We start from the raw sequence: 16,624 nt of genomic DNA, 5'->3' as shown, positions 1-16,624 counted from the left end.
CGACCTGGATCTCCTCTCCTAGACACTGCATAAAAGTCAAACCAGTATGAGGTGCCTAGCTCGGGCACCCAAAATTAAACTCCATGCACTGCAATGTTTAAGGACAAGACAGTTCATCATGCAACCTTCCCAAATGGATCACTGACTGCGCCAACACCCTAGCCCCTCTCTGAACGACCACAGGGAAACACACCACCAAGAAAGCCAGCTGGTTCACCCCCACACTCCAGGAATCAAAGCGCATCTGCAGGAGGCTGGAGAAGAAATAGAGGAACAGCAAATCCCAGGAGGACCTTGCAGCCTTCAAATCCCCCACAAGATCCCACCATGGCCTCATCAGGTCCACCAGGAAAAGAGCCCTGCAGGACTGCATCAACACCACCACACACAACACAAAAATAACTTTTCAACGTCATCAAGGAATTCGCCACACCACAAGCTGAGACCACTAACATCCCTCTATACCTGGACCTCTGCGACAGACTAGCCACCTTCTTCCATTGAAAAAACAAGGATATCTATAACAGCTTCAGACCCTAACACTCTCCAAACTCACCAGCAATTCCCTAACCAGGATCCACCGAACCTCCAGTGCTCCTGCACGCCTGAACCCCCTCACGACAGACGAGACTCGCTCCATCATGAGCAGCATCCACTCCTGTGCCCCTACCAACCCCTGCCCCCTCTACATCTTCAACAAGGCCACTGCCTCAATCTCACCGGAGCTATGCAAGACCATCAACCGCTCCCTAGAGTCAGCTACCTTCCCCGAGGACTGGAAGCATGCCGAGATCTGCCAGCTATTGAAGAAACCCACAGCTGATCCAGCGGACCTCAAGAACTATCGCCCCATCTCGCTGCTTCCTTTCCCAACCAAGGTTGCCGAAAAAGCAATCACCAATCAACTACGCCACCACATTGAGGACAACAACATCCTGGACATTACCCAATCAGGATTCAGAACTAATCACAGCACCAAAACCACCTTGCCTGCCACCACAGATGACATCCGCTCTCTCCTCGACCCTGGTCAAAAAGCAGCCCTCGTTCTTCTGGACATATCAGCCACCTTCGATACAATGTCCCACCGCACTCTAAGCGGCAGACTCCACACAGCAGGTATACGCGGCAAGGTCCTTCAATGGATATACTCCTTCCTGACAGGCAGAATGCAGAGCAGGCTCTCGCCACACCTGTTAGAACCTACAGAAATCAGCTGTGGAGTACCCCAAGGATCCTCATGGGGTCCCACACTGTTCAACGTCTACAGGACCCCGCTTGCCCCAGTCGTCATTAACTACGGTCTGAACATTGTCTCCTACGCCGATGACACCCAGCTGATCATCCTCCTGACTGAAAACCCATCAACGGCCAAGAAGAACTTCAAAGACTGGATGGAAGCACTCGCGGCCTGGATGAAGGATAGCTGTCTTAAGCTGAACTCCAACAAGACCAAGATCTTCATCCTCCTCATTCTGGGACAACTCCCGGTGGCCCTCAACACTTGGCAGCATCCCCACCCTCACATACCACGCACAAAACCTTGTCATCCTCGACTCAGTGCTTACCATGACAAGACAGGTCAATTCCGTTGCCGCCACCTGCTTCCACACACTTCAACTCATATGGAAACTCTTTAGATGGATCCCAAGCAACTGCCATTAAACCATGACATATGCCCTGATCACAAGCAGACTTCACTACAGCACCCTACTCAATGCCGGATCCACCAAGCAGAACCTGAGCAAGCTGCAACAAATCCAGAATGCCGCTGCCAGACTCGTCCTGAACATCCCCTGCACATCACAGGACACCTGAGAGATCTCCCCGTCAAGAAAAGGATCAACTTCAAACTCCTTGTACATGCCTATAGGGCCCTCTACAACCTGGGATCCAGCTACCTCAACCACCGCAACACCTGGTACTCCCCTGCCAGACCTCTCCCTTCCTCCCAGCAGTCGCTCACCACCATACCCCACATAAAGAACTCCTCGGCTGGAGGAAGATCGTTCATCCAACTTGCGGCAAAATGTTGGAACACCTTACCTCTCCACCTCAGTCACCATTGATACCTCAATTCACAAAGCACCTCAGGACCTGACTCTTCGAATGAACTCTGAGGACATACCCTACAGCTCTTGAGACCCTATGGGTGAGTAGCACGCTCTAAAAATGACAGATTGATGGATTGATCCGTCGCATGCACAGATTATTTGGGTTACATCCATAACTCCCAATATCTACAACTCTCATGGGACACAGGCCTGTCCACCATTGCTACTTGATGTTTACAGCCTGTGGCAATAGAGGACCCCTCCTTCCGTGCTTCTCTTGGCACTGCTATTGGGGACTATTTTGAGCTAAATAGCAACACAGCAACTACCAGACTGACTGAATGGTACGCGTTTAAAGTGACCATCAGAGATCACTGTTTTGGGTGAAATGGAATATACATAAGCAGCTGACAGCAGCATCTCAAAAATTGAATGCAAAATCTTAAACCCAGACAGTGCGTGATCTAGCATACACTCGCCATCTGGCTGTGGTGGTCTGTGAACTCACTTCATTATTAGAAAAGCTGCTTTGTCTCATTTATACTGTTCATTCAGCCTGTACCCATGCTTTGGCTAATCAATCTGATCAGTTGCTGGCGTGGCTGATACACCAAAATCAACCGCAACACCCCATCATGGTGTTGCACTCTTATACTGACCTCCTACTCTGCACTCAATAGGACATATATAACGAATTGACAGGCTATCACAGTTTGTTATTCCAGTCTGTAACCAACACTCATCCAAATGACATCAGCTCCTTCCTCTCCACTGTAACCCTGCCCGCATCACACTTGACCAACGGGTGGAACTCGATGATCCCATTACCCTTCTTCAAATCCAAGATGCAATACGTGCCCTCGCCACTGGCAGGACCCCGGGACTGGATGGCCTGCTGGTTGAATTCTATAAAGCTTACACCCCACTCCTTGCTCCTCACCTACAAACATTGTTTGATGAAGCCCTCTCTGCCTCATCTTTCGAAACAGTGCCACTTTGCAATTATCTTACAGTATCATGCTTGACACCGGTCTTCATCTTGCCTCCAGTGGAGCAACAAAGGCATCCGCCGCCCCTGCGGTGAGGGGGGCCCTCGAGCTCCAGAGGGCCTCCTCAGCACACAACACTGTGCACAGGTGGCAGACCTCTGACCGGGTCCATGGGGAGGGGGCCCTCTCAAGGTTATTGCAGGCCCCCCCCTAAACTTTTGTTACGCCACTGCTTGGCTCCTCAGTTCCCTGGACTGCTCTCTGATCGTCTGGCCATTTCTTTGATTGCCTCTGAGGAATTTAGGGACTGACTACCAAACTACAGTCCACCTGTCACATGGGTTGTGGCTCTCTGGCGGACAGGCCAAAGCACCAGTGTCAACCACTTCTGTCCACACCAACAGTTAGACAGAATTTGCTTTCTGCTTTCCTCTCAGTTAGGTAGGACTCTTTAGGGTTCTGGGGTAAGACAGTCTGCTTTTTCTCCAGAGGAGATTCCAGTTGATGTCCCCTCCCTTCTGACAAGCTGGCTGTCAGGCAACAGAGTAATGCAGTAGTCCTCTACATGCTCTGTAGACCACCCCATCCTTGATGAGATAGAACTCGGAACTGGAACAACCAGTGCGTCAACAGCTCCTACACTTAAACAGGTGTGCAGACAGAAGATGTAGATTATCTGTCTTCCTTTTCAGAACCGGATTAGTTCTCATTTTCTTTGTCCTTTTCAGGCTGTCTTCCAGTAAGGAGGCCTATTCTCAAACTGCGTTCTTTAGCATATTTAGTAGTACTATACTAGTATTCCTAACATATTGCAAAATGTTGTTCACTAACCTACATGCAGCTTCGTCCAGAATGGACCCGTCTTGGCTAAGTGATCTTAGCTCTACGAATTAACTCACACTTACTCGTTCTGATCTAAATGCCCCAGAACGTGAAGATACAATCAGCATACCCTCCCACTAGCCACTGGTCCAATACCATGCCTGTTGACGGTCCGCATTTGGTACTCACATTTACTCGGTTTGCTTTAATATGTCTTGAAATGTGTTGATACAACTGTAGACTCTCTCAGCAATCACTGGTCCCTTTTTACTGTGACTGAAAGTAGCCCTCATTTTGTAATCACTGTCTATATTTCCTTCCTTCGTATAAAGCATAGAAAAGGGGCCTCCACCTCTTCCAACCTAGCGTGATCCATGAATACTTAGCTCTTCCACTGGAGGCTACTTTTTCACAAGATGACCCAGATCCCGTGTCTATGCATTCTGTTCTAATTCCTGACAAAAGGGCTGATTTTCTTTTACAAAGTGATCTCAATAACTGTGATGAAATAGACACTGTCATATCATTGAATCAGTAATGACTTGACTACTTGTTCAGGACTTTCTCCAAACAATATTTTATTTGTCTTGAAATTATATTTAAACATATAAATATGTATTACTCTATATTGAACTGTAGAGCAACATCTTATTGATATGCTATGTATGTATACTCGTCATCTAGATGTATTTAACATGGGTATGAGCTTGCTCTAAACACAATTATTGCACTATGGATCCTTGTACTTTGAAAATTTGCAGATGGACTTTGTGAGTGAAATATTCCTTGTCTACTGAATCTAGAGGAATTTTTAGTTCCATCATCATATCACATGCAATCTATAAATTTGTACTGAGTATGCTTGCTTCTTTACTCACATGGGCATGAGGGTTCGCTCGTTTTCTCTTTTTCATTGTCTTTAATATTTATAATTTGATCGTACAAACACTAGGAACTTGAAACAGATGTTTCAATGCACCATTTTCTGTCTACCTAATTTAAGATACTATTAGCATGCCAGCACCACCTCCTATTTATTAATGCAAACAAACACAGATGATGGACGGAATGTGGAACCAATCAAACATTCACCCCCAGTCACAGATCTGGGTTTAATCCATCAATTATTTTGCTCACTTTGCCACCCCAGTTTGGACCAAGCCATATGCAAATCAGTCTTGACCCCGTTCCACATAAGAACAGTCCAACCCGACTGCCAGGCCAAGTCCTCCCTGGACCAGAAACAAGCATCCTGGGACTGGTTTCAGGGTATCACCCTTCTTCAGCCAGGCTAGGTTGAATCCAATGGCATATTGAGCCCAGGACCCACATCGGGGCATACCCGGCGCACTTAGGCGACAAAAGCAAACAAACACAAATGATGGATGTAAGGAAATGCCTCCTTGGCATGGTTACCCCCTAACTTTTTGCCTTTGCTGATGCTAAGTTATGATTTGAAAGTGTGCTGGGACCCTGCTAGCCAGGCCCCAGCACCAGTGTTCTTTCCCTAAACTGTACCTTTGTCTCCACAATTGGCACAACCCTGGCACTCAGGTAAGTCCCTTGTAACTGGTACCCCTGGTACCAAGGGCCCTGATGCCAGGGAAGTTCTCTAAGGGCTGCAGCATGTCTTATGTCACTCTAGAGACCCCTCACTCAGCACATGTACACTGCTTCACAGCTTGTGTGTACTGGTGGGGAGAAAATGACTACGCCGACATGGCACTCCCCTCAGAGTGCCATGCCAACCTCACACTGCCTGTGGCATAGGTAAGTCACCCCTCTAGCAGGCCTTACAGCCCTAAGGCAGGGTGCACTATACCACAGGTGAGGGCATAGTGCTCATGCAGCTTATGTGTACTGATGGGGAGAAAATGACTAAGTCGGCATGGCACTCCCCTCAGGGTGCCATGCCCTCAACCCACTGGTGCACTGTACCACAGGTGAGGACATAGTTGCATGAGCACTATGCCCCTACAGTGTCTAAGCAAAACCTTAGACATTGTAAGTGCAGGGTACCCATAAGAGTATATGGTCTGGGAGTTTGTCAAACACGAACTCCACAGTTCCATAATGGCTACACTGAAAACTGGGAAGTTTGGTATCAAACTTCTCAGGACAATAAATGCACACTGATGCCAGTGTGCAAATTATTGCAAAATACACCCAGAGGGCATCTTAGAGATGCCCCCTGAATACCTACCGACTTCTAGTGTAGGCTGATCAGTTCCTGCCAGCCTGCCACACACCAGACATGTTGCTGGCCACATGGGGAGAGTGCCTTTCTCACTCTGTGGCCAGGAACAAAGCCTGTACTGGGTGGAGGTGCTTCTCACCTCCCCCTGCAGGAACTGTAACACCTGGCGGTGAGCCTCAAAGGCTCACCCCTTTTGTTACAGCACCCCAGGGCATCCCATCTAGTGGAGATGCCCGCCCTTCCGGCCACTGCCCCCACTTTTGGCGGCAAGGCTGGGGGAGGTAATGAGAAAAACAAGGAAGAGTCACCCACCAGTCAGGACAGCCCATAAGGTGTCCTAAGCTGAGGTGACCCCTGCCTTGAGAAATCCTCCATCTTGAGTTTGGAGGATTCCCCCAATAGGATTAGGGATGTGCCCTATCCCCACATGGAGGAGGCACAAAGAGGGTGTAGCCACCCTCAAGGACAGTAACCATTGGCTACTGCCCTCCCAGACCTAAACACACCCCTAAATTTAGTATTTAGGGGCTCCCTAGATCCCAGGAAATCAGATTCCTGCAACCTGAAAAAAGAAGGACTGCTGACCTACAAGCCTGCAGAAAAGGAGGAAGACGACAACTGATTTGGCCCCAGCCCTACCGGCCTGTCTCCAACTTCGAAAACCTGCTCCATCAATGCATCCGACAGGGACCAGCGACCTCTGAAGCCTCAGCCCCTGGACTACAGGACCAAGAAACTCCCATGAACAGCGGCCCTGTTCAAAACCTGTATCTTCTTTGCAACAAAGAAGCAACTTCCAAAGACTTCACGTTTCCCGCCGGAAGCGTGAGACTCTACACTCTGCACCCGACGCCCCCGGCTCGACCTGCAGAAAACCAACACCTTAGGAGGACTCCTCGGCGACTGCGAGTCCGTGAGTAACCAGAGACGACACCCCTGAGCCCCCACAGCGACACCTGCAGAGAGAATCCAGAGGCTCCCCCTGACCGCGACTGCCTGTAACAAGGGACCCGACGCCTGGAACCAACACTGCACCCGCAGCCCCCAGAACCTGAAGGAACTGAACTTCAACGCAGGAGTGACCCCCAGGCGACCCTCTGCCTCGCCCAGGTGGTGGCTGTCCCGGGATGCCCCCCTGTGCCTGCCTGCACCGCTAGAGTGACCCCCGGGTCCCTCCATTGAAATCTATACAAAACCCGATGCCTGCTTTGCACACTGCACCCGGCCGACCCTGTGCCGCTGAAGGTGTGTTTTGTGTGCCTACTTGTGTCCCCCCAGTGCTCTACAAAACCCCCCTGGTCTGCCCCCCGAGGACGCAGGTACTTACCTGCTGGCAGACTGGAACCGGAGCACCCCTGTTCTCCATAGGCGCCTATGTGTTTTGGGCACCTCTTTGACCTCTGCACCTGACTGGCGCTGAGCTGCTGGTGTGGTAACTTTGGGGTTGCCTTGAACCCCCAACGGTGGGCTGCCTATGCCCCAGAACTGAGACTTGTAAGTATTTTACCTACCTCCTAATCTAACCTTTACTTACCTCCCCCAGGAACTGTTGATTTTTTGCAGTGTCCACTTTGAAAATAGCTTATTGCCATTTTTACAAAGACTGTACATGATATTGTTTTCATTCAAAGTTCCTAAAGTATCTAAGTGAAGTACCTTAAATTTAAAGTATTAACTGTATATCTTGAATCTGTGGTTCTTAAAATAAACTATGAACAGATATTTTTCAATATAAAAACCTATTGGCCTGGAGTAAGTCTCTGAGTGTGTGTTCCTCATTTATTGCCTGTATGTGTACAACAAGTGCTTAACACTACCCTCTGATAAGCCTTCTGCTCGACCACACTAACGGAAAATAGAGCATTAGAATTATCTACTTTTGCCACAATTTACCTCTAAGGGGAACCCTAGGACTCTGTGCACACTATTTCTTACTTTGAAATAGTATATACAGAGCCAACTTCCTACAATGGACGGATAAAAGCAAACAAACACAAATGATGGACCTGAACTCAGTGTCAAGCACAGAAGACCTCTTCCACTGCTGAGTGCTCTCTTGCTGTGCCCATCTAAGTCCAGGACAGATCCAGGACCAATCCCAGTTCAGAGGGTAGGCCTTCACACACACACAAACACACACACACACACACACTAGGTAAGGTTTGGCTGTGAATACCGGATAACTTGCCTTCTGCGTTTATCATCTGACCCATCTGCTCAACCTGGGAGAAAGTTTCAGAATCCGATTAGATCGGCTGTGAAGGCTTGAGAGGTGGTCACTGTTCTTTCAAAGAGAGGGATATCAAGGTTATCTGACAGAGACTTCTAGTTGCAGATTCCTTACCTTAGAAATTTCCCCCCAGGCGTCAGACTGGATCCAGAGATTTTTTCTTAGAGCAATACCCTTGCGCATCGGTAGGTGACGTTGGTCGACTCCGCAGGCGTTGTGGTCGCCGTGATGACGTCGGGAGTAGTACATAGATGCCTCCCTCGCACAGTGACGTTAGTTTTTTTTCTTTTCGCGCCACGCGCTGATCTGAGAGAGAGCTACCCTCGGTCATTTTTTGGCTGAATTTGACCGTTTTGTGTAACTTTTTTGGTGCGACCTTTGATGCGTTGAGGATGTCCCCGAAGACTGGGTCCAAGCCGTGCGAGGACTGCCACAGCATGATGTCGGTGACGGACCCTCATTGTGTCTGCCTGTGGTGCCTCGAGCTTGACCACGACCCGAAGTCGTGCTCCGAGTGCTGGGCAATGCATCCGAAGGCTTTGAGGGAGCAGTCCCTAAAGCTGATGGCGGCCCGGCATTCGACTCCGCGTAGATACCGATCTCGCTCAAGAGGAAGGTCTTGAGATCGGTCACGGAGTCATCACCACTCGTCTTCTTCGAAATCTTCGGGTCAAGGTAAGAAGAAGTCGAAGAAGTCCCATTGCTCTCTGACTTCACCCCGTCGCTCGGCCGACGCGACACGGGACGAGCGTCCACGAACTAGGCCTCTATCCTCGGAGCCTACATCTGGGTCGACTCCATGCTTCCCCGAGTTTCCCAGAGCTGGAGCGACCCCCGCCCAACTCAAGGAGTTCTACGAGGCCATGCGCCGCATCTTTGGGCGTGCCCACCCCGATACGGCACCTTTGGGCCCAAGGGGCTTGGCTGAGGGGCCTTCGGGTTCCGCGCCGGCAGCTTCAGCCCCGGCCACCGAGGTCGCCTCCGGATCCATGCGCTGATCCGCACGGATGCCGGTCGCACAGTCGAGACCTTCCCCAGTGCTGGGTATTTTAGCGACGCTCTCGATGTCGGTAGTGCCCACTATCGACATCGACTCGATTCTCATTCCAGACAACTCAGAGTCGGAGCGGCGTCAGCCGACGCCGCCATCGGCTTTGGTGGGCCCTATTCGCCCGAGGTCGGATCCTGACCCATTTTCCTATGGGTACGAATACAGGGAGGAATTGGAGGGGTCCCTGGACTCTTATGAATACCAGGAAGACCCTACTATGGACTTGGCACAGGACTTGGGCGAAGCCAGTGGTCTTGATACTTCTCCTGACGCTGGCATGCTGTCTCCTCCTACCGTGGCTACGGCGGAGGGAGCTACCTATGGTATGGTGGTTAGTAGGGCGGCGGAGGTCCTTGGCCTTGAGCTACCTACTGTTGAAGTTAGGTCTAACCTCCTGACAGAGGTGCTTCAGCTTGGGGCTTCTACTTCAGAACCCCTTCGCCCATTCAATGAGTCCCTCACGGACGTCCTTTTGGGTACATGGTCCAAACCCAACACAGGGTCTCCTGTGAACAGGACTATCGCTTGCCGCCATCGGCCTGCACCGAACGACCCGAAGTTCCTGTCCCAACATCCTACGCCTGAGAGTCTTGTTATCCAGGCATCCTCTTCTTCTGGCGCGTTCCCTTCCGCACCTCCGGATAGGGAATCCAAAAGGCTGGAACAATTTGGTAAGAAGTTATTTTCTTCCTCCAGCCTCGCGCTGCAGTCCGTCAACACCGCATGCCTTTTGGGCCGTTATTCTCACTCACGTGGGATACGGTTGCGCAAGTCTTGCCGCAGATACCGGAGGAGGCCCGTGCTATTGTCCCCCGAGCAGTCAAAGATGGGAGAGACGGGGCAAAGTTCACGATCCGTTGTGGGCTGGATACGATCGACTTTCTGGGCAGATCGGTTGCAACGACAGTGGCCTTACAGTGCCATGCCTGGTTACATACTTCTGGCTTCTCGGGTGATGTCCAACAGTCACTCATGGACATGCCCTTTGATGGCACCCGTCTCTTCGGAGACAAAGTGGACTCGACCTTGGAGAGGTTCAAGGAGTCCCGGGCTAAGGCTCGGTCCCTTGGCCTTTCTGCCGCTACTCCCCCCACAGTCCGCTTTTCGTCCGTTTCGTGGCCACGGAAGGGGTGCCCTGTCGCGTCCTCAACCCAGCCACTGGGCCATGCACGCTGGACAGCCTATGCATGGCAGGGGGCGCGGAATCCCACGTGGTCGTGGGACGGGGTACCAGAGGTCTGTCCAGTCCACCTCTGCCACCGCAGCAGCCTCCAAACCTTCCTAGTCTGTCCCCTCACTCCTGCCCAGTAGGTGGCAGAATCCGCCATCACCTGCCCCACTGGGAACATATTACCACGGACGGGTGGGTTTTGGAAATAGTGCGGAAGGGCTACTCCCTCCCTTTCGAATCTGCACCACCACACATGCCACCATCCTTCCATCCCCTTTCGGAGGATCATTTGGTGCTTCTCCGCCAGGAAGTCGCGGATCTCTTGGCCAAGGGAGCTATAGAAATGGTCCCTGTGCCAGAAGTAGATTGTGGTTGTTATTCCCACTACTTTCTGATACCGAAGAAGGACAAAGGCTTGCTCCCTATCCTAGATCTTCGGGACCTGAACTACTTCCCCAAGAAAGAGAAGTTCAAATTGCTCACCCTGGCTCAGGTTCTGTCTGCCTTAGACCCAGGAGACTGGATGGTAGCGTTGGACTTGCAGGACACGTATTTCCACATCCCCATCCTGCCTGCCCACAGACGTTACCTACGATTCGTGGTAGGTCACGAGCACTTTCAATTTACTGTGCTCCCTTTCGGCCTTACCAGTGCCCCTCGGGTGTTCAAGAAAGTGATGGCGGTGGTTGCAGCTCATCTGCGCAGGTTAGGGGTCTCAGTCTTCCCCTACCTAGACGACTGGCTGTTGAAGGCGCCTTCACCCCAGACAGTGGTCTCACACCTCCAGATTACGGCGAACCTCCTTCACCAGCTGGGGTTCACTATCAACATGCCGAAGTACACCTGACTCCCTCTCAGACGCTCCCTTTCATCGTAGCAGTTATGGACACAGTGTGGTTTCGGGCTTATCCTCCCCAAAAGCGAGTCCAAGACATTCACGCTATGATTCCGATCTTTCAGCCTTGGTCTTGGGTTTCGGTGAGACAGACTCTGAGGCTGCTGGGCCTCTTGGCCTCCTGCATCCTGCTAGTAACACATGCCAGGTGGCATATGCGGGCTCTGCAGTGGGACTTGAAGTTCCAGTGGGCGCAGCATCAGGGGAATCTCTCCGACATGGTCCAGATCTCGGAGGGGACTGCGAAAGACCTGCAGTGGTGGCTTTCGAATCCCAATTGGGTCACTGGCAGATCCCTCTCCCTTCCCCACCCAGATCTCTCTATAGTGACAGATGCGTCGCTTCTGGGTTGGGGCGGCCACATGGGAGAGGCGGAGATCAGAGGTCTCTAGTCTCCAGCGGAGTCCAGACTCCACAGCTGGAGCTCCGAGCGATCAGACTTGCATTAAAAGCATTCCTTCCCTCTCTCACAGGGAAAGTAGTGCAGGTGTTCACGGACAACACTACCGCCATGTGGTACTCCAACAAACAAGGCGAGGTAGGGTCCTGGACCCTTTGTCAGGAGGCCCTACGCCTCTGGACATGGGTGGAACATCAGCGCATTACCCTGATGGTTCAACATCTGATGGGCTCTCTCAACTCCAGAGCAGACGAACTTAGCTGCCAATGCAATGTCGATCATGAATGGCGTCTCCATCCGGAGGTGGCGCGAGGTCTCTTTCTCAAGTGGGGAGAGCCTTGGTTAGATCTGTGCGCCTCCGCAGAGAACGCACAATGTCAGCTATTTTGCGCGTTGGAGTTTCCAAGGCGGCACTCACTCGGAGACGCTTTTTGTCTTGAGTGGAACTCCGGCCTCTTTACGCCTTCCCGCCTATCCCTCTTCTGCCCAGAGTTCTGAAGAAAATCAAGAGCGACCGGGCCCAAGTTATCTTGGCGGCTCCGGACTGGGCTCGAAGAGTGTGGTATCCAGAGCTATTGAGCATGTCCATCGATCCTCCACTCAGACTGCCTCTTCGGGCGGATCTTCTGTCGTAGCAGCAGGGGACGGTCTGCCACCCGAACCTGTCCAACCTCCGCCTTCATGCGTGGAGATTGAGCGGCAACAGTTGACGGCATTTGCCCTTCCACCCGAAGTCTGCAATGTTATCTTGGCAGGCAGGTGTCCATCGACTAAAACTGCATACGCCTGTCGTTGGAATAAAATTGTGGCATGGTGCACCTACAAATCTGTTGTCCCCCTATCTGCCCCTCTTTCAGAGGTTCCTCTATTCATTCTTTCCTTACCCCAGAGGGGCTGTGCATTGGGCACCCTTAAGGGGTATCTGTCTGCCATTTCCGCCTTTCTTAGGCTTCCTGATCAGCCCTCACTCTTTAAATCTCCTCTTGTGAGTAGGTTCTTAAAGGGGCTCACCCACTTATTTCCTCCCACACCCTTCATCATGCCTCAGTGGGATCTTAATCTTGTGCTTACTTACTTGATATGTACCCCCTTTGAGCCAATGCATAATTGTCCCTTACGGCTCCTCACATTCAAAACTGTCTTTCTCATCGCCATCACCTCTGCTCGCAGTGTGAGTGAGCTTCAGGCCCTTTCTTCAAAGCCTCCATACTTGTCCGTGCACCCAGGCAAAGTGGTGTTCCGCACTAGGGCTTCCTTCCTTCCTAAGGTGGTTACACCGTTTCATGTAGGCCAGTCCATCACTTAGCCTACCTTCTACGCACCCCCACATCCTTCCCATGAGGAGGAGAGACTCCACCGTCTGGACCCAAAAAGAGCGTTGCCGTTCTATCTCAATCGTACTAAAGACTTCCGGGTGGACGATCAACTCTTCGTTGGCTATGTGGGTGCGAAGAAAGGGAAGGCGGTGCAGAAACGCACTATCTCTCGATGGGTGCTTCTTTGCATCAAAATGTGCTACGCTTTGGCGAAAAGGCAACCTCCTGACGGCTTGCGGTCTCATTCTACCAGGGCTACTGCTGCATCCACTGCGTTAGCATACGGAGTTCCTGTCCTGGATATCTGTCAGGCAGCTATCTGGGCGTCTCTGCACTCGTTTGCTAAGCATTACTGCCTGGACAGTCAGGTCCATCAGGACGGCTACTTTGGTCGTTCGGTCCTGCAGGACTTTCTAGTATGGTCTTAGTTCGCAGCCCACCACAGAGGAAGGCATTGCTTGGGTATCTATTCTAAGGTAAGGAATCTGCAACTAGAAGTCTCTATCAGATGTACAAGTTACTTACCTTCAGTAACGAAATATCTAGTAGAGACATATTCTAGTTGCAGATTCCTTACTGCCTACCCATCCTCCCCGCTTGGGAACTGATTTCTAGGGACAGGGATTCCCCCTTTCAGGTCCTTAGCTCTGGTGCACCAATATCAGTGTTCTTGGCGGCTCTACGCTATGGCGTGGAAAGTAGTTAAAAGAAACGGACGTCACTGCGTGAGGGCGGCGTCTATGTACTATTCCCGACGTCATCAAGGCGACTATGACGCCTGCGGAGTCGAACGACGCCACCTACTGATGCGCAAAGATATTGCTCAAAGAAAAAATCTCCAGATCAAGTCTGACGCCTGGGGGGAAAATTCTAAGGTAAGGAATCTGCAACTAGAGAATGTCTCTACCAGATCTTTTGTTACCGAAGGTAAGTAACTTGTACTTATAGGCCAAACACAGATAAATACTCCACTGAGGTCAATGTAATCAATTATTCTATTGTACTTCGGATTTGGTCTAGTCTGCTGCTGTTTTAGCCTATTGATGCCTTTTACTTTATACATATGATATACAATAGATAGTATCTGCTTAAATAAAGAATTAAGTCTTTTTATCCGAAACCTTTCGTTAGAAAGGTAGAAAGAGTCAGGTTGGGAAAATGCAGCAAATGCATCAAGGTAGGTAAACAGTCGAACACGCTTGAGTGACCTTTACATCTCAAAACTGCAGTTAGACGCTCCTGTGTTCATTGACGTTTTCCAATACATCCGGTGTACCAGTGATAAAGGAAGAAATATTACATATTGATCATTGAAGGCTGGCATTGTAGACATACCTCAAATAAATTATCATCCAATTACTATATATTGAGATCTGTAACCTAACCATGCTTTGAAAGCTTACATTGCAGAATGTTTTGCAATTTAAATTATTGATAGGAGAAAGGATAAATTGTCTGTAGTTTTGATAATGATCCCCGCTGATTGTGAAAAGTCTCTTTCTCACAGTTTTGGCAGTCCTAGGAAAGATATTGCTAAATAGATGCATACTGATATTTAATTTGGAAGTCATGCTGAGTTTCATATTTCGCCGTATATATTTCCTTTCCTTATAATTTTTCACTTAACTCTTTTGCAGCCAGAGTCACACCCTTGCTGTCAAGCAACTGAGCTGGAGAGGACGCATTGGGAAGGCTGGATCTGCCACGCAGGAAACCGACGAGTGGCTTCAGTTGGCTAGTTGTGGAGCAGACAACTGCCTGAAGATATTTAGTGTCAATAGGCACACCATTTAAACACACTGCAGTACGGTGCAAATATTTACAATTTCCCCTTTTCTAGACGTTTCATTTAGGTACAGCTTGGTCTCAGCACATCTCTTCTGTTTCGGTACATGCTTTTATCAGTGGACTGTGACAGGACATAATATAGTTTCTACACGATGCTGCTTTTGACATATGGAAATAAAAGGCTTCATTTAACGCTAGTTGCCGTTTTTAAACGGTCTGCCACCATAAAAGGCCCATTGCATGGAACCTTTGTTAAAAATATAATGTTGGTATTCTAAGCCCAAATAAAGATGTTTCTTACAAAGACATAATAAAGACAGTAATTTCCCTCTTACACCGTTTACACTTTACAGTGAGAAAACTTGACCAATGTGTGACAAAAGCATGCTCCGTAAAACTATTGTAGACTGAAATTAGTTCCAACGTGTAGTATATCACGTTTGTCACAAGTATGGTGTACTAACAGCACTCATTGTAAGATTACCAGATGACACCATGCCATCATAGCTACTGTTTTCCAGAACAGGGCTTCTATTGAACAACCAATACATTCTGGTAATTGTGGGCCTGATTCACCTCATTTGAATCAACTAAAATAAAGTTACAGACCTCGGTGGTCTGTGGATTTAGTACTGAGGAAATGGAGTAGGTTGGTAATTTTATGTCAGAGATATGTCCGTGTAGTCCAGCTGGATCGTTAAGTAAGATGATGAAGAATATTCTAAAGCGAAATGAGTCGGCTACAGTAGAAATTCCAGACAACCCCCTAATGAAAAGATGGACATCTTTTTGTTTCGTCCAGTAGTCCCACTGGGCGAGAACATTTGTGGTCATTACGAAATATGTAAACACGTAGTCCTCATCTAGTTGAAACAGGCCTTGGATATGTTTGCCATAAAATAAATGTTCGATTCAAAAGATTGCTGCATTGTGCAGATCTTCACTGGTTATCCCTGTTAACCAAAACGTGTGTTTTGCTTAGTAATTCATTTACATCTAATCTGTTTGTGAAACCTTGGTGATCGACGCAAGTAATATTATCCAGGTGGGAGGGCACTTCCAGATAGTTATGGACCATGGTGGAGCGAAAAGGCCCGAGGGAAAGCTGAGGGCAATACTTTATCCCGATCAGTGTCTACCTGGAGTTCCCCTGTATGCTACTAGACTTTAAACCTTTACATTTTAGGGTGAAATTCACAAAATTATTTTTACATGGTGTGCCTTTCCTGGTACTGTGTTCGTAGAAGGTTATAAAAAGCATGCCTGTTGTTTTACGCAGTGGTAAGGCTCTGTCATTTCTGTCCTTTTGCAATGCTTTGTAGTGAATACCTGGTTTTGAGGGTCAAAAAAGGAGCATATACAAAGGGTGATAACAGATGTTAATCACAATATAAATAATTTACTAGTAGCACTCTTCTAATTTCAGTAGTTGTAGTGAGTTCTAAGGTGATTTTACCCTGTGCAAAATGCTGATATTCTGCTGGAGTCTGATGAAACGTCTTTGATAGAAAAAACTTTCTGTCATGATTATGTCTTGGAAATTATGATTAGTAGGCAGAAGCTAGAATAAGGATTTATTTGGTATGAATTCCCAATTATCTTTCTCATCCTGGTAGGAAAATCGAATATCTGCGTCAGTTAATTCCCCAGTGTTCTGCAGTGTGTTCTACAGAGAGTTCTAAAGCAAATCTGGAGTGCTAACATTCGATAT

General features: G+C 49.2%; 1 protein-coding gene across 7 annotated transcripts in view; it reads left to right on the top strand.

Annotated features, from left to right (window-relative positions):
- ELP2 (elongator acetyltransferase complex subunit 2) overlaps positions 1–15,833 on the top strand; it is a 1,253,630-nt gene extending 1,237,797 nt beyond the window's left edge. For all 7 annotated transcript variants that reach the window (XM_069219622.1, XM_069219623.1, XM_069219617.1 and 4 more), the window contains one exon: positions 14,763–15,833. In XM_069219622.1, coding sequence (XP_069075723.1) covers positions 14,763–14,919 — 157 coding nt within the window. In that variant the 3' untranslated portion in view covers positions 14,920–15,833. The remainder of the gene's footprint in view (positions 1–14,762) is intronic.
- The last annotated feature ends 791 nt before the right edge of the window (positions 15,834–16,624 follow it).

The sequence above is a fragment of the Pleurodeles waltl genome, chromosome 2_2 (genome assembly GCF_031143425.1).
Source record: "Pleurodeles waltl isolate 20211129_DDA chromosome 2_2, aPleWal1.hap1.20221129, whole genome shotgun sequence".
NCBI classification, from domain to species: domain Eukaryota; kingdom Metazoa; phylum Chordata; class Amphibia; order Caudata; family Salamandridae; genus Pleurodeles; species Pleurodeles waltl.
The sequence above is the reverse complement of the archived record's forward strand: the minus strand, read 5'-3'. Positions and strand labels throughout refer to the sequence as shown.